Source organism: Haemaphysalis longicornis, unplaced genomic scaffold, assembly GCF_048455015.1.
Source record: "Haemaphysalis longicornis isolate Haplotype H1 unplaced genomic scaffold, Haemaphysalis longicornis Haplotype H1 scaffold_7, whole genome shotgun sequence".
NCBI lineage: Eukaryota > Metazoa > Arthropoda > Arachnida > Ixodida > Ixodidae > Haemaphysalis > Haemaphysalis longicornis.
In genome coordinates, this window is record NW_027526422.1 from 58,127,723 (window position 1) to 58,152,514 (window position 24,792).

A 24,792-nucleotide genomic window follows, 5' to 3' on the forward strand; every position below is an offset into this window, starting at 1 on the left:
GTGACTGTAAACAAACAATCCAGGAAACGTAGGTTGCAATTTGGCTCATTTGTGCATGTTTTGGTAATAGTGCGGTACCGCTTGCAGTGTGGATTTTTGTGGCTCCTGCAACATACATTATAACTGACCATTAAAAAGAGGTGGAAATTTTTCTCTCCCACAAGGAACCATCATGCAGAGCACAGAACATTAAACAGACCATCTGACAACAACCTTCTCCTGCTTTCAAAAAGGGGAAACTTCCAAGCCACGGCCGCTCCAGCATGGTAACGGCAAACTAAACTGCTCAACAGAAACCAGACGCATTCAGCGCCAAATGATGGCCTTACGTTAGCAATTAGCGCAAGCTCAAAGCATAAGATGCTCCCAGAGGGTAAGGGTGTTCGCCCACCCATGTGCCCACCCTGCGTGAGGCTGGGCACTGTGCAGGGTGCCCGGGGTCCCCCCTGCCGGTGCCCGAAACGCCGGTGGGGCAGCGCGGTGGTGGCCGTGGCGCCCTCCCCCCGGAGCCAGTCGTCCACCATGCACAGGTGCGGGTGGTGGGTGGCCAGCAGCCGCAGCAGCGGGGGGAAGAGCCCCGCGAAGCGCTCCTCCCGCTGTGCCCGCATCACCAGGTAGCGCACGGGCAGCTGCGACATCAGCTCCGCCCCGTACCGCTTCACCTGCACAGGGGGAGCGGAGGGAACAAAGGCCCATGCCAGAGTGTTCTTACCATACGTGACGTGTGCCTGTTAGAGACAGTGACATGCCTTCATATGTCAATTTCTATGAAACAAGGAAATCAACCAGAAACAAAATGCTTGTGTTGGAGAAACAAGACAACACCACAAAAAGGAATCTGAATGCTAGAGTGTCATGTGTCCAATGATCGTTTTTCTTCCTTCTCTTATTTCTTCTGTAGTCGCTCCATGACATGTCCTCTTCTCCATCTCAGTCACTTTGCTATGTGAGACACAATAAAAATTGGCGGATGATTACGATACGCCCTAGTGCGAAATTTGAGCACGGCACGAACTGCAGTCTTCTTGGTGACGGCACATAGCTGCTGCATCTCAGGAAGTGATCGCGCCACCACTGAATGCTTGATGGCGCACGTTACTTCGACGTTATCTTGCAGCGCGCCGCCGCCACCGAAAATGTCTCGTGCAGCCTCAGCATACTGCCCACCCCCCTTACACTTTTGCCATACTTTCCTCCTCTGCTTTTCTGCTCACTCTATTTCATCTACCTTCAGTGTTCTCATCATTCTCCCGGTTACAACAAGGCTGATGGCAACTGACGGCGCAAAACCACAGAAGTGGGTGCTTAAAATTTTCTTGCCCATGCCTGTTCAAATTGATAGCAGTTTATCTACACTTTCAAGTTTACATTTTGACAGTTTTCCAATCGAATTTGGCACTTTCTGAGTGCACTCCGGAGCTGGCGCCATCTACTAAGTAGTAAGAGCCACACTTACATCCTCATTACCGTATTTACTCGAATCTAATGCGCCCTCGATTGTAATGCGCACCCATTTTTCATGGTCCGAAGAAGAAAAAACACCACTATGTCCTAAAGTGTAACGCGCACAAAACTTTCATTATTTTATAGAAAAATGCAACTTTTTCTCACTTGGAATAAGCTAGGCTTATTCCAAAGGTGGCACGAAATGAAATGTGCCGGTTATTGCCAGCAAGAGTCACCACGACGACGGTTTGGGTCAGCGACGAGCTCTGTCGTTACGGGTCTCTGAGCCGCTCGCTCCAGCTGCACGTACTCCGCCAGCGGGTCTTCCATTTGGGGACATTGCCCCCTCTTTGGTCTGCTGAACCCTTTACGTGTTGCCTTGCTTGTGAAAATTTTCTCTTTCTGCTTGCGACAGTCCCGCACGCAAGTGTCCGGAATACCACATGCACGTGATGCGGCCCAATTTCCATCGCTTTTCGCGCACAAGATTACTTTCTTCTTACACCGTGGTGACTGTGGGAATTTCAACGGCGGAAAGAACAGAGGAACACAAAAAAAAAAAACTACGCGGAAAACAAAGGCAAACATGCGCCGACTACGAAGTGCTGGTGGCACCATAGCCCTGGCAGCCACCACCACTACAAGTACGGGCCACCTCACCATCTTAACAGACTCTCAGCAGGCCTGCCGCTACTACCTTCTTGGCCGCATTCCCTACCAGGCTCTCAAGATACTTCAATCCCTCAAGACTCCCCCAACCATCCAGATAGTGTGGACACCTGGGCATGCCTTCCTACCAGGGAACGAGGCGGCACATGCCGCTGCCCGTGAACTCATTTTCCGGGATTCCCGTCCAAGGACAGACGACTTGGCATCCGCACCATCCCTCCACCCTCTGCCGCTCAGATACACCGACCTGCTTGCCCACTCCCGCCACACTCGTTTCCACTACCCCCCTCCCCACCCGTCGCTCACTAGAGTCTATGCTCGTTACAGCGGATCCGGCCCGGCAACAACGGGCTTTCGGTTACAACAGACCATTTCTGTTGGTTTGTCTGGTCCCCATGAATTTTAAATGGAGTCCACTCCGCTCACAACGGACCCGGCTAGAGCAGACTATTGGCTACAACAGACTAAATTTTAGGCGAAAATTGTTTTGACTGAACGTTTATAGCGGACTTCCGCAGGGCCGGCACTCGATGTGCTTTTTCTTTGTTTATTTTCGCAAGAAAACTATTATGTCTGGCAACATTGCTGGCAGCCGGGTTGTTGGCGCAGCCAAGCCAAGCCAGTGCCAGTGGCTTTTTTTTTTTTTTTGTGCGACCAGCGGCATGAGCGGCAGGGTAGCTGATTTCACTGTCGGATAAATTAAGCGTAATTAACGCTGTTGAACATGGGGAAAAACAGGCTAACATCGCCAGAAGTACAGGCCTGTCTAAGCAGAGTGTCCGCTCTACCGTCAAGAACAAGGCCGCTGCCGATAAACGCGACTCCGGTGAGATTGAAAACAGGGCTATCAAATACTCGAAGTGGTGCACTCTGAGGCGAGTCTGCCCTCGTCAGTTTTTTTATGTAATAAAAAACTCGGATTCAGTGAAGTTCGGCTTTTACTACCGTATTTACTCGCATAATCCTCGCACTTTTTTTTCAGAAAAGTCAATGCAAAGTTAGGGGTGCGAGAATTATGCGGGAAAAAAAAAATCAGGTGCACAGTGTTGCCAATTTGCCTTATGCCAATTCCGCTAAATGTAGCGGTCGTTTTTTGTATAGGTAAGCTCAGTGTTGCCAACAGCAGCTATTTCTTTTTATTTTATTAGTTACAACGTAAACAGTCTCCCGTCGATCAGCGATCATGAAATTGCCGCCTTTGCTTTCTGGCGCGCGCCCTATCTCGTCGTCGTATGTGCGTGCCCTACTCCAGTAACGCACGTTGAAGTCGGTGACGCCGAAGTGCCTGCCTGCGGCACGGTTGCCGTGTTCGATCGCGTACTCTTTCGCTATCAATTTGAAAACGGCAGTGTAGCTGGCGTTCCTCCCCATGGCGAAGCGGCACCAAGCACAAAACAATTAGATCAAAAAGTTCTCAAAACGGCAGCGAGCCATCCACCACTGACGCGAGTCTCACTGACTGCTGCCGCTCAACGGTGGGACCACGGCGGCGACACGACGACACGACAGCGGGCTGCGCGAACACAGTCTAGTTGCGCGCACGCGAAACATGCGCGAAACCGGCTCAAGTACAGTGCGAATAGCGTGTCAGGGCGCCTGTTAGGGAGTAGCCATACGGGTTGTTAGGGCGCCTGGATGGCCTTGGATAACAGCGCTCTCCGCCGAACGGAGAGTCGGCGGGGGAGGGCGCGCGTTGGAGAGCGCGTGCACCATGCGGGTTTCGCGAGCAGGCAGCTTTCGCCGCTGAAAAGTTGGGGGTGCGAGGATTATGCGGGGAACCAAAAAATCCAAGTTTTGGTGGCTCACATTAGGGGTGCGAGGATTATGCGAGTGCGAGGATTACGCGAGTAAATACGGTATTCCCACGCATGCATCGTTCCCGTTCCGTTCGGTGAAAAAGGTAAGAAATGCCTCAAGTAAGGGTTGTTCCCCATCCATTGTGTGCAATCTGCCGGTAATCGTGCGCAGTCCAACTGGTCTAACTTTCGATTTTACAGCTGTCAGAGTATCAGAGTATTTCATTACAGCTGTTTCAATGACCAGAATAAAATCGCTAAAAATGTGGAAGCTGCCTTGAGGGAATGTCAGGCAGCGATCCGATTGTTAGACGAACGGTTTCGGGAAAACCTGCCTCGTCGTGAGGGGATTTAAAAGTCTAGCTAATGCTGATGGGCACGACTGATGTTTTATAGCTGGTTTATAATTGCGCCTAGTTATATTCTTGCTTTATTTGCTCAGCTTATCTTGCGTCTTTACACGCCTGACCGCATGCGCTAGGCCTTTCCGAAGTGCCGGTTCTAAGCTTTGGAAACGGTGTTCACGCGATTCTTTGCCCTCGCGCGAACACTGTGCAGAGGTGCTGCAGGCGTGTAGAAAGAACAAACAAAGTTTATGTACTATGCATGCAATATCGGTCAAAGTGCCCACTGTAAGGCTCATACCCCCCCTCCCGTCGGATACTGCATACTTCGGCTACAGTGGACGTTTTTTTCCGGATTCAGACGGGGTCGTTGTAACGGGCGTAGACTGTACAGCAGAGGCCCGGACGTGGCGCCGGCTACAGACAGGCACATACTTCAACTGTACCGTACTGTCGCACATCTTCCCTGCCACATTCTCCTACCATTCCTGCAACCTCCCCGCCACAACAGCCCATCTTGTATGGTTCTGCCCGCACCATTCCGATCCCCTTCCCCCTTCCCCATCCCCTGAGCGGTGGGAACGCGCACTGACCAGCCTGCACCCGGAGGACCAGCAAAGCCTGATCAACCGGGCCACCCGGGCTGCGGATAGGGTTGCCACCTTTTCTCGAAACAAAACCCGGCCCTTCAGGGGAAGGGGGGCGTGGTATTAAGGAGCCAAAATTTGTGGTAAAAAAAACAAGAAGCCATGTTTTATGACATGCAATGTCATATGCATTGTGGCGTTTTCCTAGAGAGGAATCAACATAACGTTTGTAATGAAAGTTACTGAAATTTTGGTTATTGCTCTGAATGTGCTGCACTGAAAGGTAACCTCCATACTTCGTCGAATAAAAGCTCTTCTTTGCATCTCGCCCGCGCTCGCCCGCATATTTTCTCTGTTCGCGTGTCTTTGCACAGTTTGCCGACACTTATTTATCGTCGCAGTTGCAAAATTAACGCTTATAAAATGCAAAAAAAAAAAATAATAATAAATTAACGCGGCACGATGGTAAAAAAACCGGCAAATGACGGCCGGTTTTAACAAAGGACCGGCAACCGGCCCGCTGTCTAAAAAACCGGTCGGGCCGGTCAAAAACTGGGCAGGTGGCAACCCTAGCTGCGGAAGCACGCGGCTTCCTGAACTGAGGACGCCACCCACCTTCTTTTTTTTTTTGCTCAATAAAACGTTTTGCCTCCTCCTCCTAAATAAGCATTCTTGTTAAAAACAATCATCACTGTAAAGGAAATTTACCCTTCGACCTTTCAATACCGTACATGTATAAATATGTTACATATTTTCTGCCATCGGGAAAAAATTATTTGCTAGACTACCCAAATTCACTGCTTTTCCTGTGGGAAGGAAAGAGTTAACAGCTGCGTTCTAAAAGCAACATCCTTGCAGTTCCACAAACAGATGAAGTTAGCTAGCTCAAAGCGTAGATCTGTCAGGCTGGCTGCCTGACACAGAGGCTGGCTGCCTGTGCAGCCAGCCTCTGACCCAGTTACTTCTGCCCCTGCACATCCAAGCCTTTGCCCACCTTGGTCGTTTGGTGGAGACACTAATTCTGTTTTCACATCTACAGCTTGTGTCCTGGTTCTCTCCGACAGCAGGCTGTCACCCCTTTGGCTGCAGAGCAAGTGCGCTTGCAGCCAGCTCTTGCACGCACCTTGCGGCCAGAGGCCACGATGGCCTTCATGTTGTTCAGCCGGGTGTCCTCGTACAGGAGCAGGTAGTACAGCAGCAGCAGCTGGGGTGCCGTCATGTCCCCCGAGTCCTCTCGAGAGCCCCCACCTGCAACAGAGGCAGGGTCCTCAGGAGAGAGCAGGCTGACAGGACACTACAGGCACCAAACGTAGGGGTCCTGTAAGGCATTTCGAGCACAATAAATGAACAAGCGGAATCCTTAGGTTGGGTGGTCAACGTCACCTGTGCCATTGATAACCTTTTTACATTCAGTGGAAAGCTCCCATTTCCATTGCAGAGTTCGTTGCCATGTTCCCACCCTTTCCTGCGTGTTTTGGGCTCCGCCATTCCGACACATGTACAGCATCGATTTTCCCATGTGCGTCACAAAGCAGAAATCCTGCATCAGGACGGCTTTTTCTCACTCTTCGGCGAAGAGAAGCGTCGTCTGCTCAGCGTTGATGGGTTGCGGCAGCACCTTTGCTTAATTAGCCCTTCCTGCAACGCACTTAACACTATTGATTTCGTCTATTTTATATTTTTTAATCTATTACCTCACTTCTCGTTAAGGTGCGTTGGCTAGGCCGACGCGACAACGACACGACGGTATTGACTTCCGAGTTGGTAGACAGCCTTGTCCTACGACAGCAACACGAACACATTGGCCGACTGAAAGTTCGTGTGGTGTGACTGGCTCGCTGATCGAAGACGGCAACAATACCGATCGTCCGAACGGTCATCCGGAATCGATCAAGAAGCGAAAACTGCGCACCGGCAACATTCATGACGCACGACCGCACCAAAACTCTCGCCTCCCACCCACACTGCGGTTGGCTGCTCACGGCTCACGTGTTCATATACCCGCACAGGAGTAATAAATCTGTACGGATCACCCGATTTTTTTTTTTTTTTTCATTATATGCAATGCATTTTGGTTGGATAATTTCAAAAAATTGTATCACAACGAAATTCATATCAACCGAATTCACATCACTGAGATTCCACTGTATATAAACTGACATCGGTTCGGAACGCATGTACGTGCTCACTCAAACCAATTTTGAGGCGATTCTTTAGTCCAGTGATTCCCAAATGGGGGTCCGCGAGAGCATTTGACGGGTCCGCGAAGCCTACCTCAAAGCTTTTACTCCCGCCATTCTTTTCTCGATTTTGCCACCACTTTCTTGCAATGCAAAAAATGTAGCTTTGCCGCATTACATGTACGTTTAGTTTCTCCGCGTAGCACCTATTTTAACAACTGCTTTTTGCACGACAAGCCAGCTATGAGAAGGAAAAAAAGCATACACAGAAGAGGCAATATATAGGTGTTTAGAAGAATTTTAGATTCAAGACCAGATTGTTTAACATGGTGCGCATCGTCATTAGCGTCAACCATAAAAGGCGGGCATCGAATAGGTGTGTAGGCTACGTAAGCTGCAAGTAGAAATTGTTTGACGTTATGACACCAAACAACATATGCTCCATCGTGGGGTCCCCCATCACTTTAGCAAGCCCAAAACGGGTCCCCGGGGCAGTCATGGCTGAGAACCACTGCTTTAGTCATTCGCTCATATATTTTAGACTCCCCCATACGCGCAGGGATAGGGTCGGTCTCTTTTCATGTGATCTTTCAGCGTGTTGTGGAAACGTTAAAGTTCCGCTCCATTCCTTCCGTCAGCTTTTCCAGTCGTCAGCGAAGTGCAGGATTCATACGCAGAATGATAAAAAAAAGAATCGGCGCAAACAGAATGCAGAAAGTAAGACGGCCCCGTCCCAGAGCGATGCTGCGGCGCAGAATATCGCAGCAGCAGACGACGGACGCAAGTGGATGTTTTTGCAGATGTCACCGAGAAGTGAGGCATCATGGGCAGTCACGCTCATGCGGTGTGAGGAGATGCACAAAACGAGGGTGATTAATTTGCAATAAGCTCCCCTAATACTCATCACTTTAACAAATTTCTTGGAGGTGATTACTGGAACATTGATTTGCCTGAAAATGTGAACACCCATGTATCGACAAAATATCTTTCAGGGCCCCTTTAATGGCTGACACAACCTGATGCTACTGCATCACTTGCACGTCCCATTACCCTGCCAAATGGCTCAGTTTGTCTTGTTACTACTACGACAGCAGTGGGCTCCACATGTGTTGCTTGTGTTCAATCTTGTCACAAAGACGGCACAAGCCTGATCTGTCATTCTGCAAAGAGCTCCCAGTCAGGCCTATGACAAACATTAACATTGATAGAGTAGATAAACAGAAAAAAAAAGAAAAGGTCTAGTGCCAGGCAGAATGTGTATGCGTGGTGTGAGTACATCACACACTGCCCTACAAAACTGCCCAACAGAGTAAAAATATTTATTACAGTTAAACCTCGTTATAACGAAATTTAAGGGGCGCCGCGATTTGCTCGTTATAGCCAATATTTCGTTATAGCCGTAGCCGACACTTACAGCAAATATTATGCATTGTAGTTACCTAAAACAAAAAGCGGGCGAAATAGCATCTTGCTGCATGGCGATAGTCAGTTATAAAATAAACACATTCCGGAGGTAAAAAGGAAAAGTCACGAACCTACTTTATTGCAGTTCAAAACTCGTATTTCAAACAGACTTGGCTACGAAGTCCGTAATTGGACATTGATGCACCTTCCTGATGCGAGCGATGGCTTCCATCTTCGCCGCCCTCGTGCGCGCCGAAGTAGCGACGCAGCACGTCCGCCGCATCTAGTCCCTCCGACGCCGTCCTTAGCGCTTCTTTTCAAGCCATGTGCAACAGCGCTGACGATGTAATCTCGGTTGCTCACGATGGTGTACAGCGTACTCGTCCACACGTCAGTCTCTTGCCACCTTACCACGGAGTGCACCTTACCTTCCTTCGCGCCCTTATCATAGCCGTCTTCTGTTCAAGAGTGATAGTCTTTCGCCTTCGCTTCCCGCCTGTCGCACTCGCGCTGTTGGAATCACGCCGGCAGTACCATAAAAGATAAGGCTGAAGACTGCCAAAACCCACGCACACACAACTACGCAGCGACGTCGGCGATATGAACAGGGGAGGAGGGGCGGGGGAGGAAGGCGACGAAACTGCGCGCGCCGTGTGCATTGGGGTTTTTCTCGGGCTCACCGCGGATTCCCCGAAGCCATAGGGATACGTGGGAAAATCGAACGTCGGACTGCTTCTCGGGGAGCCCGCGGTGAGTCCGACACTGTAAATCGAAGGGCCCCATTGTCTGCATGGCGTGCGCAGGGAGAGGGGGGGGGGGAGGGGGGAGGGGGCTTCGCGGGCGCAGCGTCCGCATGGCGCGCCAGCCAGCTTCACGCGCGTGGCGGGAGTTTTGAACTGCTAATACAGTTGCCTCGTCACGCACTGTCTCAAATCCGCGTTGCGCACTGTTGTAAAATTAGCTCAAAATTTGATTTCTCAACGAAATTTGTTCGTTATATCCCGTAACGGGGAAATTTTACCTCGTTAAAATTAGGTTTTAAATACATTGGTTTCTATGGGGACTTTCAAGGGGAATTACGATTTGCTCGTTATATCCATTATTTCGTTATAGCCCGTCTCGTTATAATGAGGTTTAACTGTATCAGAGTGACAAAAAACATTCTCTGTCGTACGCACTGCCTCTGCCCTTTCTCAGCTCAGCTGCAGGCAGAAAGTGGACTCCAGTCCAAGCCGATGGACATGATGTCCTGGTTAATGGAATTGATAGACTCCTAGCTTGTCCAGCACGCAGGAGGAGCCACCCACAAGATCGGCCAACCAGTAAGGTTGGTCCACACAACCCACACCCTGAGGCAGGTGAGGAACGCATGCTGACAGCACGCACAGCTGTTGTGACTGGCGACCAAAGGGGCGCCAACAGAAAACTAAACTGAGAAGCAGCGAAAGTTCGTCAAGATGGCACCAACGAATGGTCGTAACAGTAAGACAGGCATAGACACAAGAAAACCACGCACACCCCGAGCCCTTGCGCAGTGTGTACTCCTTTTCCATCTATGCCCAGTCTACACCGGTCGTACCCTGGGTGTCCGTCGTCCCGTCGGGCGCAGTGCCGTCCTGCAGGGCGGTGCCGAAGACGGAGGCGATCTCCTCCTCCGAGAGCGGCTCGTTGGTCATCTCGTGGGCGGTGGGGCTCTTGCAGCTGGGCACGATCACCGAGTTGACGTACACTTCCACCAGGGCCGGCAGAATCGGGTGCAGAGGGGCACGGCTGGCGCAGATCTGCTTGAACACCCAGTCCTTGATGCGCACCTGCAACAAAGGACGGCCAATGGTGAACAATGCCAATAAGAAAAAAGTGCAGGAGTTCCACCCCGTGAACACTGCGAGTTAGTGCTGTACTTTCTGCCGCATAATTTGCAGTTTTTTAAAATAAAATTACCGCTGCAGCAACATACATAAAATTGTCATTCCTCATATAGGTTGTATTCACTGGCAAGGCACGCATGCAGGCAACCATGTGAGTGCGCTGTCACTGGTTACATCAGGCTCCGCAATATGACGGAACTTGACCGTGCTAAGCACACGGCGTGTATTTTATGTTCCAAACTGCCCCCCCCCCCCCCCCCCCCCCCCCCCCCCAAGCGCGAAGTAACGCCTTGACTCCAGTGTGAATGCGATTAATGACATCTCTGGTGACACCACCGTTGAGAATCAGGTTTATGGTACCGGGGTCGTAGTGCCCAGCTGCGGCTCCCAAGAAAGACACCGTGTCCCCAGAAAACCCCACCTTTAGTGAGATGCGAGCCCGTCTACACACGTCCGATTTCCCCGAAGCCCAGGCACGCACTGCCACAATCCCCTGTCTCGTTCCCCGTGCACACGCTGCGCGTGCCCCCAACTGCTTTCTTTCTTATCCTTTTTATGCCCAGTTGCCACAGGTTGGAACAGATCAGACGACGCACGCCGGTGTTTTTTTCTTCTGCGGCGTGCAGGCGCAGTGGTACAAGCCACGCCATGTTCGTGGCGCTTCAGCCATGTCTGTGACCCTTTCCAGTGTTGCCAAGCGAAGAAACTGACAAGTAAACTTTTCAGTGAATACCATCTATAAGTATATAGGATCCCATACATACACATAAAATAACTGATCCCTTATATGTGATCCCGTATCAGCAACCTGTGAACGCCAGCATGTTTGCCACATGTCAAAGCACAACATGTTAGTACACACCCTCTTCGGGACGTCCACTGCCCACTGTTACACTGAGGTGTACACCTGTTGCTGACCCCTGACCCAACGTTACTCGCAACAGTAGTGAAAATGCCCGCCGGCTTCTTCACAGCAATACTCTTCCAGTCAGCCTTCTTGTCCTCGAGAAAGTATGAGTAGATGCACCCTAAGGTACCATGTTTAAGTTCACTGCCATGTCACCACAGGTGCTGGTTTGAATACGATCACAACGAACTTAGCTCAAAATCATGGGGGCATGAAATTGTAACATTCCCCTGCAGTAGAGTGGCAAATATAGATTTGACTCTGTCTTCCAAATCGTGCTGAATGGAAAATAATAATAACAATAATACATTACCCTAGAAATCTGAAAAACAAAAAGAAAAGAGAAGGCTCTCCCATATAAAGTGTTAAATTGGCAAACGGTTATTATGTGGCTCATGAATGGACTTACAGAAAAAGACAACCCTGTGACAAAAAACATTGAAATGAGACTACCAAAAAAAATCTTCCCCGCCTTTCTAGCTACAGCTGACTGACAACTTCTTTACATCAGCTACACCACCCTTTCAGTAAACCTATTTCAAAGTGCTCCAGGCTGCAACCCATAATGGGCCCACAAAAAATGCTTGCCTTGTGCTTGGTGAAGGCCCTGCTCTTGAGCAGCTGGTAGATGCAGTGGACAGGCAGGAAGCCTGCCGTGTTGGCATTCAAGTTGGGTGTCACTGCCACCTTCACCGCATGTGCCGTCACCACCTGGGCACAGAGAAAGGGGTGAGAGAACTCAAGGACAGCGCACCACAACACTCACTTCAGAGCACAATGTTCATGCATCTCAGGCTGCCATACTTTGTCCCCTGTAAACCAGTCAGACTCACAGAAAACATAAATACCCACGCACGGCGGTGCGACAGCACATGCACATTCAGATTTTCAAGTGATGCGTTGCGATACCATGGAAACTTGTTAACTTGACCGTTCAAGCAGTGGTACACTCAAGGCAAGATGCCACTCGTTGCTTTGCGACGCTGCAAATGGGAGTGTACATTTAAAAACTCGTTCAAGCGATAAAGCTGCTTAGTGGTCACACAAAACCTCAGCAAGCATGAGCCCCATTAATTTTTTTGCATAGCTTGTACAACTTGTACCTGAACTGCTGCAGCTTGCCATGGTCCAAATTTTGTGCCTTCTTGTTTCTGGGTTCTAAGCACAACTTGTACAATTTAGGCCAAGCTGAGATCCCAATTTGGTCACTGCTCACTCAGCAATCCAAGTTGAGCTCAAAATGCTGCACAGGCCGTGGTCAAACAATTCAGACTAGACCTTACAATGCCCAGAGATCTACATTATGATAAACATCCTTAAAACAACAGCCCAATGGTAAGTTAGGTGCGCTTCGATGAGACTCTAATGATACCCTCTTAAACAACTAGTTTACCAAAGCGCACACCACCGCCTCCAATCAGCCTTGTTCTGTGTGCTGGATGGACGCGCAAGCCCGTGCACACCACCTTTTCACGGTGGTGGTACCTGGTCGGTGAAGAGCTCCTGGGTGAAGATGGTCTTCATCTTGGCGAGGCTGTTGGGCCGGATGGGGATCTTCATGCCCAGCGTGGAGCAGACCAGGTCCGCTATGGGCGTCAGCTGGTTGCTGTGGAAGTGGATCGCCATCAGCAGCAGCATCTCCCCGAACGAGGCGCTCACGCCGCTCGTCCTGCACCAGCACACCCAGCGGTGGTGTGGTCACTCACTGAGCTCCTGCTACTCTTCCAAGGGGTGCACTGTCGCTATGTGTGTGCAATTTTTTAAAATTTCAAATAACCGAATTCGCAATGTTTGTCACACAGTAAGCAGCTACGACAGGTAAAAATAAGTTTTTAGCCTCCTTTTACAACACGTCCCGCAGCCTAAAGGTTATGAGGGTTTTTTTTATTAACACTTACAAGCACATCACAAACACACTTGCCCCCCCACACCCACCCAGATACACACATGCACACACGACAGTAATCCAGTACAAGATCGGCTCTTGCACTATTGCCCCGAGTTATTTCCCGTGTCTTTTTCGATCAGACAACCCTCACACTGAAGAAGCTCTGTGCTGCGATGACAAGGGCCTGCTTGCTTGAGCAAACGTGCTTATTGGCTGTCTTATTCACAGTCTAGTCTTATTCGCAGATTTCAACAAGTCCATGAATAAGATTCGGACTAGTGCGCTTTCCCGCACGCGCACAAACTAGGTTAGAAAGCAGTCTTACTGAAGTCTATAGGGACAGTGGGTACTTAGACGCGCACAGGAGGGGCTGCTAGGGAAGAGTGGGGAATGTGGAAAAAAAACTGTCGCTTTGGCATTTCGGCCAAGAGCACGCGTTATCATTATCCGTACAGTATCGGTACAATTCTATAAATTTGGCCTATCGGGCGGCTCATGTGAGTACTGTTATGAATCATTTACAAATAGCCCAGTAACTGGGCAACTCGCGCGACACCGCCTCTCTGCCCCGTTTGCAGTGTACGCTCCCCCCATGCTTTCCCTGTGCCGAAGAGGCCCTGCACAGGCAGCAGATGCCAGGGCATGAGTCATGGAGCAGTGGACTGTTTTGAAATCGTCTGCTAAGCGGCGCAGCTGTTGCAAAATCGTCTGCTCGCTCCCGTCATGTGCGCCCATGGTGTGCAGACTCCTAACTGCCACTCATTACAGCTCGCGTAACGTTATGCTACTGGAGTGCGATGTCACACTGGCGCACGTTTTGTCTTGTGAGTAATTAGTCACGAGTGGGCTTGAGGTTCCTCGTCTCCCACACAGATGCAAATAGCCCTACAGGGCGGGTCAGCATAAGTCTGTGAATAAGACTGCTCGGAGCAGGCTAATTCACAGACTTACCGTATTTATTCGAATCGAAGCCGATAGTTTTTTTGAAATACTGATATATCAAACTCCAGGGTCGGCTTGGATTCGAGGATTTTGAAACACGCGCCAATTTCCAAGTGAAATTGAGGGAAGTGGCGCGCAGCTAGCGCCACCCAGAAAAGAAAGTATTGTAGCCATTACTAGACGAGCGAGTAGCCACTTAAGGGGCCATAGCAGCCATAGCTGGGGGCAATGCCGCCATTTTGAACTGTGCGGATAGTGGCCTGCGTGCGGTGTGGCATTTGGTTTTGACAGCGCAATGGCACCCAACAAGCGGTGCCATTATAGTGCCGCTTTTAAAAGAAAGGTTGTTTTAGCCGTGGAGTTGTCGTCGAATGTTGAAGCCGGGCGGGACTTCGGCGTGGATGAAAAAAATGTCCGTCGTTGGAGGACGCAACGGGAGAGGATATTTGCCTGCGCCGCAACGAGGATGGCATTCATCGGACCACGAGAAGGCCGTCACCACGAAATGGAGATGGCATTGGCTGACTTCGTTCGGATGCAGCGAGCAGCTACCCTTCCAGTAACGACGGAAGTGCTCCAGGCAAAAGCAAGGAAGCTTTCAAGGGAACGAGGCTTATTGCGGGTACACTCCAAAGCCAGTCGGGGCTGGCTACAGAAACTGATGAAGCGCTTCGGCTTTAGCCTCTGTCATCGAACCTCAATCGCCCAGAAGTTGCCCGGTCGTTTTGGAGAGAAACTGATTGAGTTCCAGCACCGCATCTTCATGTTCAATAAACGTGTTTTCTTTTTGTGAACGCTGACCTCGCCTTTTTGTTCGGCCTACATTTGAGGTAAGTTTTTTTTTTTTTTCGTGACTTCGGACTTTCGGGGGTCGGCTTAGAATCGGGGCCGGCCTAGATTCGAATAAATACAGTATTGCATTCTTATTTAGAGACTTATTCGTTATTGTACAAGTTTCCGGAAGCGTCTTATAGCCTAGGGAACGTAAGACCCCAAATAAGTCCGGCAATAAGATTAGACTGCAAATAAGTCTGTCCTGTTGGGCTTCGAGCAAGCGGACCCACGTTTCCCCCCGCTTGCAGCAGCGCAGCAGCCGACCTGCCAAAGTAGCTCTCCTCCCTCATGAGCCAGCGTATCCACTGGACGGCCTGGCGCTCGTGCTCCTGGCTGGAGACGAGCGAGGGGCACGCCAGCAGCATGCACAGGCCCAGGGAGACGAAGCGGATGCCCGCCGCACTCGGCGGGGGGTGCGACGTCAGCAGCTGCACCAGCACCACCACCTCGTCCTCCGTGAACCTGCATGCAGGGGGGGCGTCAACGACAGTGTGACGAACACTAGATGCCGACACCAACAAATTCGCCTTTTCGGCCCACAACATGCGCTCTCTCCTGCAGGGGCGGTTCTAGATTCGGCAACGCAGTGGTAATGGTGAAATGCTTTGATTCATTTGAGTGCACCAGTGGCAGGAAAGCTACACACTGCCCAGATTCAGACTGCAAAAGTGATGTTTAAAGTTGGTTACAAAAGAAAACCTGTATTAAAATGTGTACATATTGGTAAGAGAACATCGTATTAGCTTTATGATGAAAAGAAGCATGGTAGTACGTCCGACGCCTGCTTTAGAAAATAGAAGAAAAAAAAAAACATCTCTTTAGTCTGCGTTGCAGCAGTCAGGGCGCCGACAGCGAGAGTGACCCTTTCAAGAGGAGGAGGAGGAGGAGGAGGAGAGAGGATGAGAGAAAGGGCACTGACTTGAGGGCAGCGATCCCGCGCAGGGCGCAGCAGAGGCGCAGGAGGGCGTTGGCCTGCACCACGCGGCAGTCCGGCAGGTCGTGCTGCTGCTCCAGGCTGGACAGCAGCAGCCGCTGCAGCCGTGACAGCAGCTCTTCCCGCAGAAGCTGCAGCGTGCTGCCCCGGCCAGACTCGCCCTTCTGCGAATAAAGACATAGAGAAGGGAGAGGGAGGGCGTCTTCCTCCTCTGCTCCCCCCTTTAAGACCCCTGTCACTGTAACCTCTTTCTAAGTTGTGTCCGGACCCACCTAAGGAACTCGAATTACATGGGATCACTTCTTTCTTATTCCTCTCACACCACACATTTGTCGTTGCTGTGGGCGAGTGCTGTATGCTTTTAACACTTTGCTCTCAAGCGATACCACTGAGCCTTAGAGTTAAGGTAATCCCTTTTGGAAGTGCTGCAAAAGCTTTCCTTTCTGTTGGCGTTATTTTGCTTTAGTGAGGATTGGACCTCGCTCACTGCCTTCAGCGTTAGAGGGCAGAGAAAAGGAAACATTTTCTTTTTTCACTGCACGATACCTCCTATCCGGCCTGACAGTCCTCTTTTCATCTGTTCTGCTGAAGCAGAATGGGAGGTTATTTCTCATTATTTTGGGCCCTAATTTGCTCACTAAAGAAAGAAATCTCGTTTTAAATTGGCATAGCATGAAGAGCCTGACAACCATGTGAATTATACTTTGCAATAGGTAAGTCAATTACTAGGACAGTGTTCCTCTTGCAAGAGAAAACAGGCCGAAGAATCTACAAAAATATGGTTATGGGTTTGGTTACACCCCACTACATTACATTCTTGCTGCCCACATGCAACGTTCCCAGTATAAAGCAGCATTTAAGTTGTGCAACATTTGTCTGCTAACAAATACCAGTAGTATAACTGGCTGCTACCACCCCCACCAGTCGCCTAAATTACTGCTCTATATGCAATCGTCTAATTCCAACTGGTCAAGTGTTTCTGCAGTCTCATACATTCAAGGTAGCCCTGAGGCTGAACTGGTGTGGTGCTCAAACACCTGACATGGATGCAAGTGAACCTAGTGCAAACAAAACATGCCAAGGGAAATCCACATTCAATGGTGGTATCGGGTCCAAACCAAACAGATAACAACACAACTCCTCTAACCTAATGTTCAACAAGTTGTTAGAATGAAAATAGATTTGGCAGAACATAAATACGAGTGCAACAAAAATCAACCCACCCCCAAACCTCCGGGAACAAACTCACTGATAAGATTGATGGTGGGGTTTAATGCATTGAAGCTACACCTGGGATATGAGGCACATCACAGTGGAGGGCTCCAGACACATCCTGACCACCTGAGGATCTTTTATGTGCGCTAACATGAAACCTGGGCAGGGGCGAAGCATGCAGTGTATAAGTGTATTCTTGGCACCTTGGCATTTTCGCCAACGGAGATGAAACTGCTGGGAGGTAGAGGTATACAGCTTTGCTCTAAAAGTCTCGTGTCTTTAAAGCACGAAGCGTTCCAGCGCGAGGCGTAAACAAGTGCCCCATGTTACTTTAGCATGCGTTACGTTCTATACTCGGTTACAACTTAAGAACGGCACCGAAGTTGCCGCTGTGCCTCATCACCGCAGCCGGATGTCACTCCGCGCAGCACAAGTAGCGCGTTACTGGGAATATTTTGAACATGGCACGAGCCGTTTTTGTATCTTTTTGGACCTAATATGCTTATAAACTACTGCAGCGACGGCAAATAAACTACGTGAGAAAAGGCAGACGCTATCACGCATTCGTGGCAGTCTCCTTTCAAAACGCGCGTGCCCATTGACATCCGGGTCCGTCGCTTAGGCGGAGTGATACCGTACATGAGCTGGTGCCGTTCTTAACTTGTTCCCGAGTATAGCACGAGGCGGAAACGAGTTTCCCAGTGCTTTAGTACTGTGACTACATAAGACGAACGACGATTACGACGACGACAGGAGACGCCAACAGCCCCAGCCCCTAAGGGGCTTCGGTCCTAAAAGAAGGGGAAAGGAAGGAGGAGGGAGGGGGGGTGCCCTCCTTTCGCTCACCTTCTGGCAGCTGCGCACATACTGGGCCAGCCAGGAGCGCACCTTGTCGTCGCTTCCCAGCAGCAGGCCACTCACAAAGGCCACCAGGTCACCCCCATCCGACTCAGTGCCCCCACCCACCCCCTGCTGCTGCCCCTGCTGCTGCTCGGCACTGCGGCAGTGGTCCAGGCTCAGCAGCACCGCCAGCCCCGGCATGCGGCACATTTCCACCTGGAACCGAGAGGGAGAGAGATTGCCTCCTTACATCGGGGGCTGGAGCTCCAACCCACTGCCGAAAAGGGCACATCAGGTCAAACGCTCCCCCAGTCCCTTTCACAAAAAGTCCGGATGTCCCCCTCATCATTCTCAATGTTCTTGCAACTGCACTGACAATTGATTGATTGCAGGGTTTAACGCGCTGACTCAATGCAAGCGATAAGGCGCACCGTAGTGAAGGGCTCCAGATTAATTTTGACCACCTGATCATGTTTAACATGCGCCGAAATCTCGTACACATGGTCATTTTTGCTTTTCGCATCCATCAGAAAAGCGGCCGCCGCAGCCCGGAATCGAACGTGTGTCCTTTGGGCTCAGCAGCACTAATGCCTTAGCCACTGCGGTGGGTCCTTGGCTAATCTTCAGCTCTGACGCAAGGCTGCAGGGAAACTGACAACTGTGGAATGAGTCTTCCCTGAAGCCCAGCTCACTGACAGTGGTTGCGAAAGTGGCACAACAGCAGAAATTGAGGTATTCCACCCCACTCACAAGCGGCATAGCTCACGGGGATGTTGTGTGTGGCTTGACATAAAAAACCTTTGCCAGGCACTTTCTGAAGTTGCAATCCATGAGCTATGTTTGTTGCTTATTCTAAACACCTGAAAAACACTACATTAAGAGTGAGTGTGAAGGTAGGTACTCAGGGCCAAACAGGCGTAAATGAGGCGTTAACACCTTCCTGCCAACAGCTGTTCAAATTAATGGTATACTATCGACGCTTTCAAGTTCAAATTTTGATGTTTTTATTTTCATTCGAATTTGGCGCTTTCACGGTGCGCTTTGAGAGCTGGCGCCATCTACTGAGTAGTAAAGACACTTACATCCTCTTTGCTTTATTTTTCTGTGCACCATGATTTTTTTAAAGCACCGTCGATGTCACGTGACGGGCGCTCAGATTATACGCAGACGGCGTCAACATCGCGCGCCACAACGCCCCAGAAATGCCACACATTTAGCGATTTGGACGATTCTAAATGCGACTTTTTGTATCACATTAGGAGCACTGACTCCAAGGACAACTTTTCGTCATCGTATTTCAGAACTGAAAGCAACAGTGTGCCAAACCGGCCCATAAAGTGTATTTTGCCATTCATTGCTTTCGCATCGAAACTGCCCATAACTTTCATTTGAAGCTTAGAAAAATGCGCGAGCAACCAAGGCCTTTTGGCCGCCCCCTCCCCCAGAAAAATAAGATAAAAGGAGCCTTACCGCCTTGGCCCGAACCACCAAGGCCTGAGCTGGGTTCATCCGGCAGAGCAGGTGTAGTGCCTGCATGCGCACGCAGCCACTGGCCGAGTCCTCGTCCTGCTTGTCACCGTTGGAGATGAGGGCCAGGCACACTGCAAGGGGCCAGAGACGCGACAGGAAAGACTCTTTAAAGTGGCCTCATAGCTGCGCTACACGAGCATTTAAAAGGACATTTGAGTCGAATGGACTACAAAATTTCAAATGCCATTCGAAGTGGAAGGAGTTCTGTCAATCTACACGACAATTCTTAAAGGCAATTCAAAGTTCCAATGTTTGCCCGCCGTGTTTTGGTGTCATCACTGCTGCCCTGTTTCGCTATTGACAAAAAATTTAATTTTAGAGTTAAAATGGGCCAAAAACAATTATCAGTGATCAAATTGATAACAACCTACAAGCGCACAGAAAACATGCACTAACAGCCAGTTTATTTTTTTGCACCACCGGTGTTGAGAGTGACAAGTCACCCTATAATTCTGGAGCGAGTAATAGAAAACAAAAACAAGTGACAAGTTACGAACATTGCGCACTTTAGTCGCCAAGTTTTGCTCGTAAATAATTGTTTTGTTATTACAGCATGCAGAAAGTGTGCCCAAGAGCACAACCGTTCGCGTTTCAAGGGCCTTTGCGAACATCAAAGTTCAATGGTGGTGCTCCGACGTATGCCAGATGCGTGGGTCGATTAATTCAGCACACTTAAAAAAGCGTCGTGCTTATTTGATCAGTGAACAAGGCTTCCGTACGGAAGCCGAAACATCTCTTTTTTACGCTTTTAATAAGCCTTTGGTCGGTGACTGCAAGTTTTTTAACTATGCTCCTTTGACTCAAATGGTATTTCAACCAAAGGCCTTCGAAAAACGTCGTGTCGCAGCTTAAAGGTGTCTTTGAGTCAAATGACATTCGACTCAAAGGCCTTCGAAATGCTCATGTAGCACAGGTATCAGATATTGTTCAAACCATCTCTGTGCCCCTTTAACAGTGCCCATCAGCTACAGGGTACATATCCCACCTTCTGAAAAGCTGTCGGGGGCATTTGCAATGAGTCGGCACAGGAGGTCTGGGCCATTCCGCAGGTGGATGAGGGTCTCCGCAATATCCTGAATGTGAAGAATTCCCGGGAGCTCTGCAAAAAAATAAGGGTTCCGAGTAAAAAAATGTTCCGTAAAAATGTTCAAAAATGTTAAAAAAAATGTTCCGAGTAAAAAACAGCTATTTCATAACAAATAAAGAAGGCATGGCGGGAAGTACGATGAAACAACCTGGAAAAGGGGGTGGGCAGTTTGGACAATGTGCAAGAACAGAGAACGTTGAAGATGGTGGAAATGGCAAATGTCATTGCTGAAGCATCTTCCTGTTACAATTGCTCGAAGTCAAGATGGCGCGAAAGAAAGAACATTGGCCCATGTTTATGTAAGTCCCAACTTCAAGCTAGCTAGCGATAACGTTTCATTACACGCACATCGTATTTGAGTACTTTGTTTGTGTTTCTAATAGTAGTATTAGATCCATTGGCCGGGCGATTTTTTGCTTGTGAGGCGCATACCTTACTTCAATCTTCATGTGCAGTTTGCACAGGATGACGAGCCTTTGTTCTGACCCTTTGTGACCTGATCCAAATTTTTGAAAGTCAAAGTAGAAATAAGATGGAATGGCACGAAACCTTGGTGTACACAGAAGCAATTAGGAAATACAGTACGAAGCAAACAAAATATTGTCAGGCATTTCTCCAAGCAACACAGTGACGCAGTGAAGAGTTTCCGGGAGGATTTACGCTGTCTTTTGCAAAAGCTGTCACATACTGTTGAGTTGCTGGTTATTCAAACACAACCGGGAAATATGTACATGAATACAGCTAAAAGTTCAACCATAATAAGAATAAAACAATGAGAAATTGAGGTAACCACCAGATGTGTCAGATTTATACTCTGCTTTTATTTCAGTTTTACGTTAACACATTGATTACCGTATGCATAAGCTGGCAACTAGCACGTTTGCCCAGAAAGAGCCATATCCTTCCTTTGCTATATGAGAGAGACCGGCTTTTCAGAGGTTGAATTGCTAAACTTTGAGATATGCACATGAGAGGGGATGAGGCAAAATTGGAAAGATTCATCACTTCATCACAATTGCTTGTTTCATAGTTACTAAGTACATCTGACAGCGGTCACCGCTCTCACATAACTTGTAAGCTTGGCAGACACTGTAAACATAAAAGTTGGTGTTGAGATAGTGAAGTAAAACAATGCAAGCGCAAAGCGTATTAGGTATTTGTGCAGGTAAAGTGACGACGAAGCTTCGGTGTACTATCACAAAGAGCTTACCTGCATGGGCGATGCACATAACATCAGCAACTTCATCCAAGTAGACATCGTTGTCGAAGAGGTCCGACGTTTTTGTGCCAAGCTCAGTACGGTTGTCTTTGACCTGGTCACATAAATTTCGCAGTCATTAAAAACCTAGAAAGGCTAAATAATTTCAACAATCAACAAAGAGTGGTGCAGCATGGTCAGACAAGATGTAGGAATGAAATCCAGAGTGTTGCACGCGTAATGCCTCTATTCGTTCTCACGATAGCGCAGTTGGTGACAAGCAACTAGTTATTTCAAAGCAACCCGCGCAGTTGATGACAGGGATGCCCGAGCAACACACCATGCCATCAATTTTCTGAGACATTTAGAACTGTATTCTGCCTTCTCTATAAGGACTATGCTTCCTACAAAATCGCGGTGTATGCACAGCTAGGCGAGTACCAAGATATGAACAGTGCTTACTACTGCGTTGCGTACAATTATTGATAAACAAGCGTCTAAACGTACGGTTACATGCACGAAAGTTAATTGCAAGTCAACCAAATCAATGGGCTGCAATAGTTAAGGTGAAAGCTGCGCTAGATGACGAAAAACATTCGAGATCTGACCTGAGCGATGAAGGCAAGAAGTTCGCTGAGAACCAGTCGCAACTTCCTGGCAGCATCGCTCCTCTCAAACTCGAGGGCTAGGGAATTCTGGAGCGAAGATATCAATATGCTGTCCCCAGAGTGGGCTCCGAGCTTCAACCTGAAAAAAACATCAGCGTTATAGCGGTTACGCGATCACCACGGGCAACAAAGCGCGCGATGGTGTTGTCATTACCGAAGTTGCTGCTCCTTCTTCACGTCAAGCTCGAGGGCGTGAAAGTCGATCGAAAGGAGGGCTACGAGCGAATTGACGAGCTCGATACCAGACAATATTTTCAGCACTGTCTTCTTTTTCTGGGCCCAGTCCTTGCGCTGATCCAGAGGGGAGCATAAAGCCATGCGAACGAGGCAGGGTAGTAGGGGACGAAGCTCCCATTCTGGCAGCGCTGCCAGGCTATCGACGTCGACATTCTGTATTGCGTCGAAAGCTCGAGGTGTGACTGGAACCTTGTAACTGGTGCTGAATTCCTCTCTGGCCATTGTCACTTGCTCGCACTCATCCGAGACGGTCGCACCGGCGTGAAAACGCACGGATGCACTTGCGGCATTCACAAGCGAAAGCGATTGATGTCGATGCCGATAGGAACCCGAGGAGCGGGTTAGCCTTGGCGCCCTTGGCTAGGAGCTAAGCATTAGAAGATAAAATTTGATGTTTTGTTGCTATTGATCAATATTTGCCGTAGTTTACGTTTATTGTCGGGAATAATTTTATTTCAGAATGTCCACACTCAGCCGTCAGGTTGCCATGTCCGGGAGCTTGTAAACGAAAGAGAGAGAGAGAGAGCTAAATAATCGTGTGTGCCAGCACCCAATCAGAGCAAGCCGGTTATGTAACAGATTGGGCCTGTTGTAATTGATGTTCACTTTCCAGACAGCAAGCGTTGCTCCGAGTAATTTTTTTTCCGCTTTTGTTACTTGCAAACGTAGTGGAAAATATGTGAAATCAGTTTGACCATGCTGAAATTACCTATTTTCCAGTTTATAAAACGCTTGCAGTTGCAGAAAGCTTGATGCTCAGTAGAGCGCTCGAGCTAGGGGGCGACAAAACGTTAGGCCTACCGTCATGCTTCCACATGCGCTTTCAGGTCTACTGACACGTCGCCGAAACTCAAGTTCTACGTACATAGAGGACCACGTTTCTTGCAATTAAAAAAGCTGGTCCGAATGCCACTGCAAGCCCTAACCAACTGAATAACACAATATTATTTCCTTGTGGGCACAAGCCCGGCATTTCCTGTACATACCCAGTGCAATCTACTGGTTCGCTTGGAACACTCCATCTATTCTTTTATGCAACTGCTAAAAGGGGTTGTGGCCTTGGGGTAGAAACGTGATGTTGAGGACGAGCTCCCGGGTTCGAACGCAAGAAAAGCCTTTTCTTTTTTTTTTTGAAGATGCACGATTTCTTATTGTCAAGTGTACTCTTAGCTCCACTCTGCGCATTCTTTTCGTAAATAAAATGGTTTGGTATTTTTTAGGTTGGTGTAGGGGTGCTTGTATTTACCTTGGAACGGACTATCACCCAAAGAACTGCGGGCTACAGCACAGCATTTGCATGGGCAAAAGAGGCTTTGTAGATTACGTTCAATCGAACAGGCAGTGCTTTGATTTACATGACATCAATAGCAGTTTTGTTGCAATCTGCAATCCAAAGGAACCCAAATTACTAACTCTTGCCAGGAACACCAAGGCTCTCGATGTCTCACTGAAAAGCAAATACTACAAGCTTATTTATGATTTTCAACACCAACGTGGTGCAAGTTTGGCCACCGCTGCCACCTTTCCAGTGGAGCCATATGAAAAATGTTAAGAATCTCTCCATGCTGTATGCACTTTTCGACCATACAGCTTGTCTTGACAGCCATAGTTTCTCTTGACAACCTCTGCGATGGTAGTCAACTTCCAGTTCCCTTGGAGATGGAATCAAAAGATTAAGGCAGTTTCACTCAACGTGAAAGTTGCGAGTGCACAGCCCGCCAAGAGGGGCTGTGGTGACCTCTCTTGACTAGTTTTGGTATCAGCCTGGTGTTTATACCAAAAGTAGCCAAGAGAAGCGCCGCAACCCCTGAAAAGATCTATAGAGATACACTGGATTTAGTTTTCATGAATTTGGGGCAATTAATGTGTTAACGACACCGTCCATGGCAATGGTGCAGCCCAAAGATCACCACCACCATTTTTCATATGGGTGAATGTGTCTCTGTGGCTCAATGGGATGTACATGGCTTCGTAACGCGAGGAACCCAGGTTCAATACCAACCAGGGAAGGCGGTTTTCTTTATGAAGCCTCTGTTTGGGTGCGTGATGCCAGACAAGCTAGAATGAAGAGCTGGGCCCCTAAAGTGCTCCGCACTTAGAACAACCACTATATTGTATAATAATTTCCGTGGCCAAGAAGGCGCAATGACTGCCATAGTTTAATGCACTGAAATATTGCATCTGATGACCCTGACAGCTGGTGGTTGTCACAGCGACT

At 49.0% G+C, this 24,792-nt stretch overlaps 1 protein-coding gene across 2 annotated transcripts in view; it reads right to left on the minus strand.

Annotated features, from left to right (window-relative positions):
- Positions 1-22,901, minus strand: part of Ints2 (integrator complex subunit 2) — a 49,828-nt gene extending 26,927 nt beyond the window's left edge. Inside the window, exons 1-13 of one of the 2 annotated variants that reach the window (XM_077677439.1) lie at positions 22,492-22,901; positions 22,278-22,416; positions 21,682-21,784; positions 20,370-20,483; positions 19,325-19,455; positions 17,861-18,070; positions 15,785-15,963; positions 15,130-15,327; positions 12,687-12,870; positions 11,790-11,912; positions 10,006-10,237; positions 5,966-6,090; positions 392-662 (exon numbers count right to left, since the gene is read on the minus strand). In XM_077677439.1, coding sequence (XP_077533565.1) covers positions 392-662; positions 5,966-6,090; positions 10,006-10,237; positions 11,790-11,912; positions 12,687-12,870; positions 15,130-15,327; positions 15,785-15,963; positions 17,861-18,070; positions 19,325-19,455; positions 20,370-20,483; positions 21,682-21,784; positions 22,278-22,416; positions 22,492-22,796 — 2,314 coding nt within the window. In that variant the 5' untranslated portion in view covers positions 22,797-22,901. The remainder of the gene's footprint in view (positions 1-391; positions 663-5,965; positions 6,091-10,005; positions 10,238-11,789; positions 11,913-12,686; positions 12,871-15,129; positions 15,328-15,784; positions 15,964-17,860; positions 18,071-19,324; positions 19,456-20,369; positions 20,484-21,681; positions 21,785-22,277; positions 22,417-22,491) is intronic. The other variant, XM_077677440.1, reaches the window with a different exon arrangement.
- Between the last annotated feature and the right edge of the window lie 1,891 nt (positions 22,902-24,792).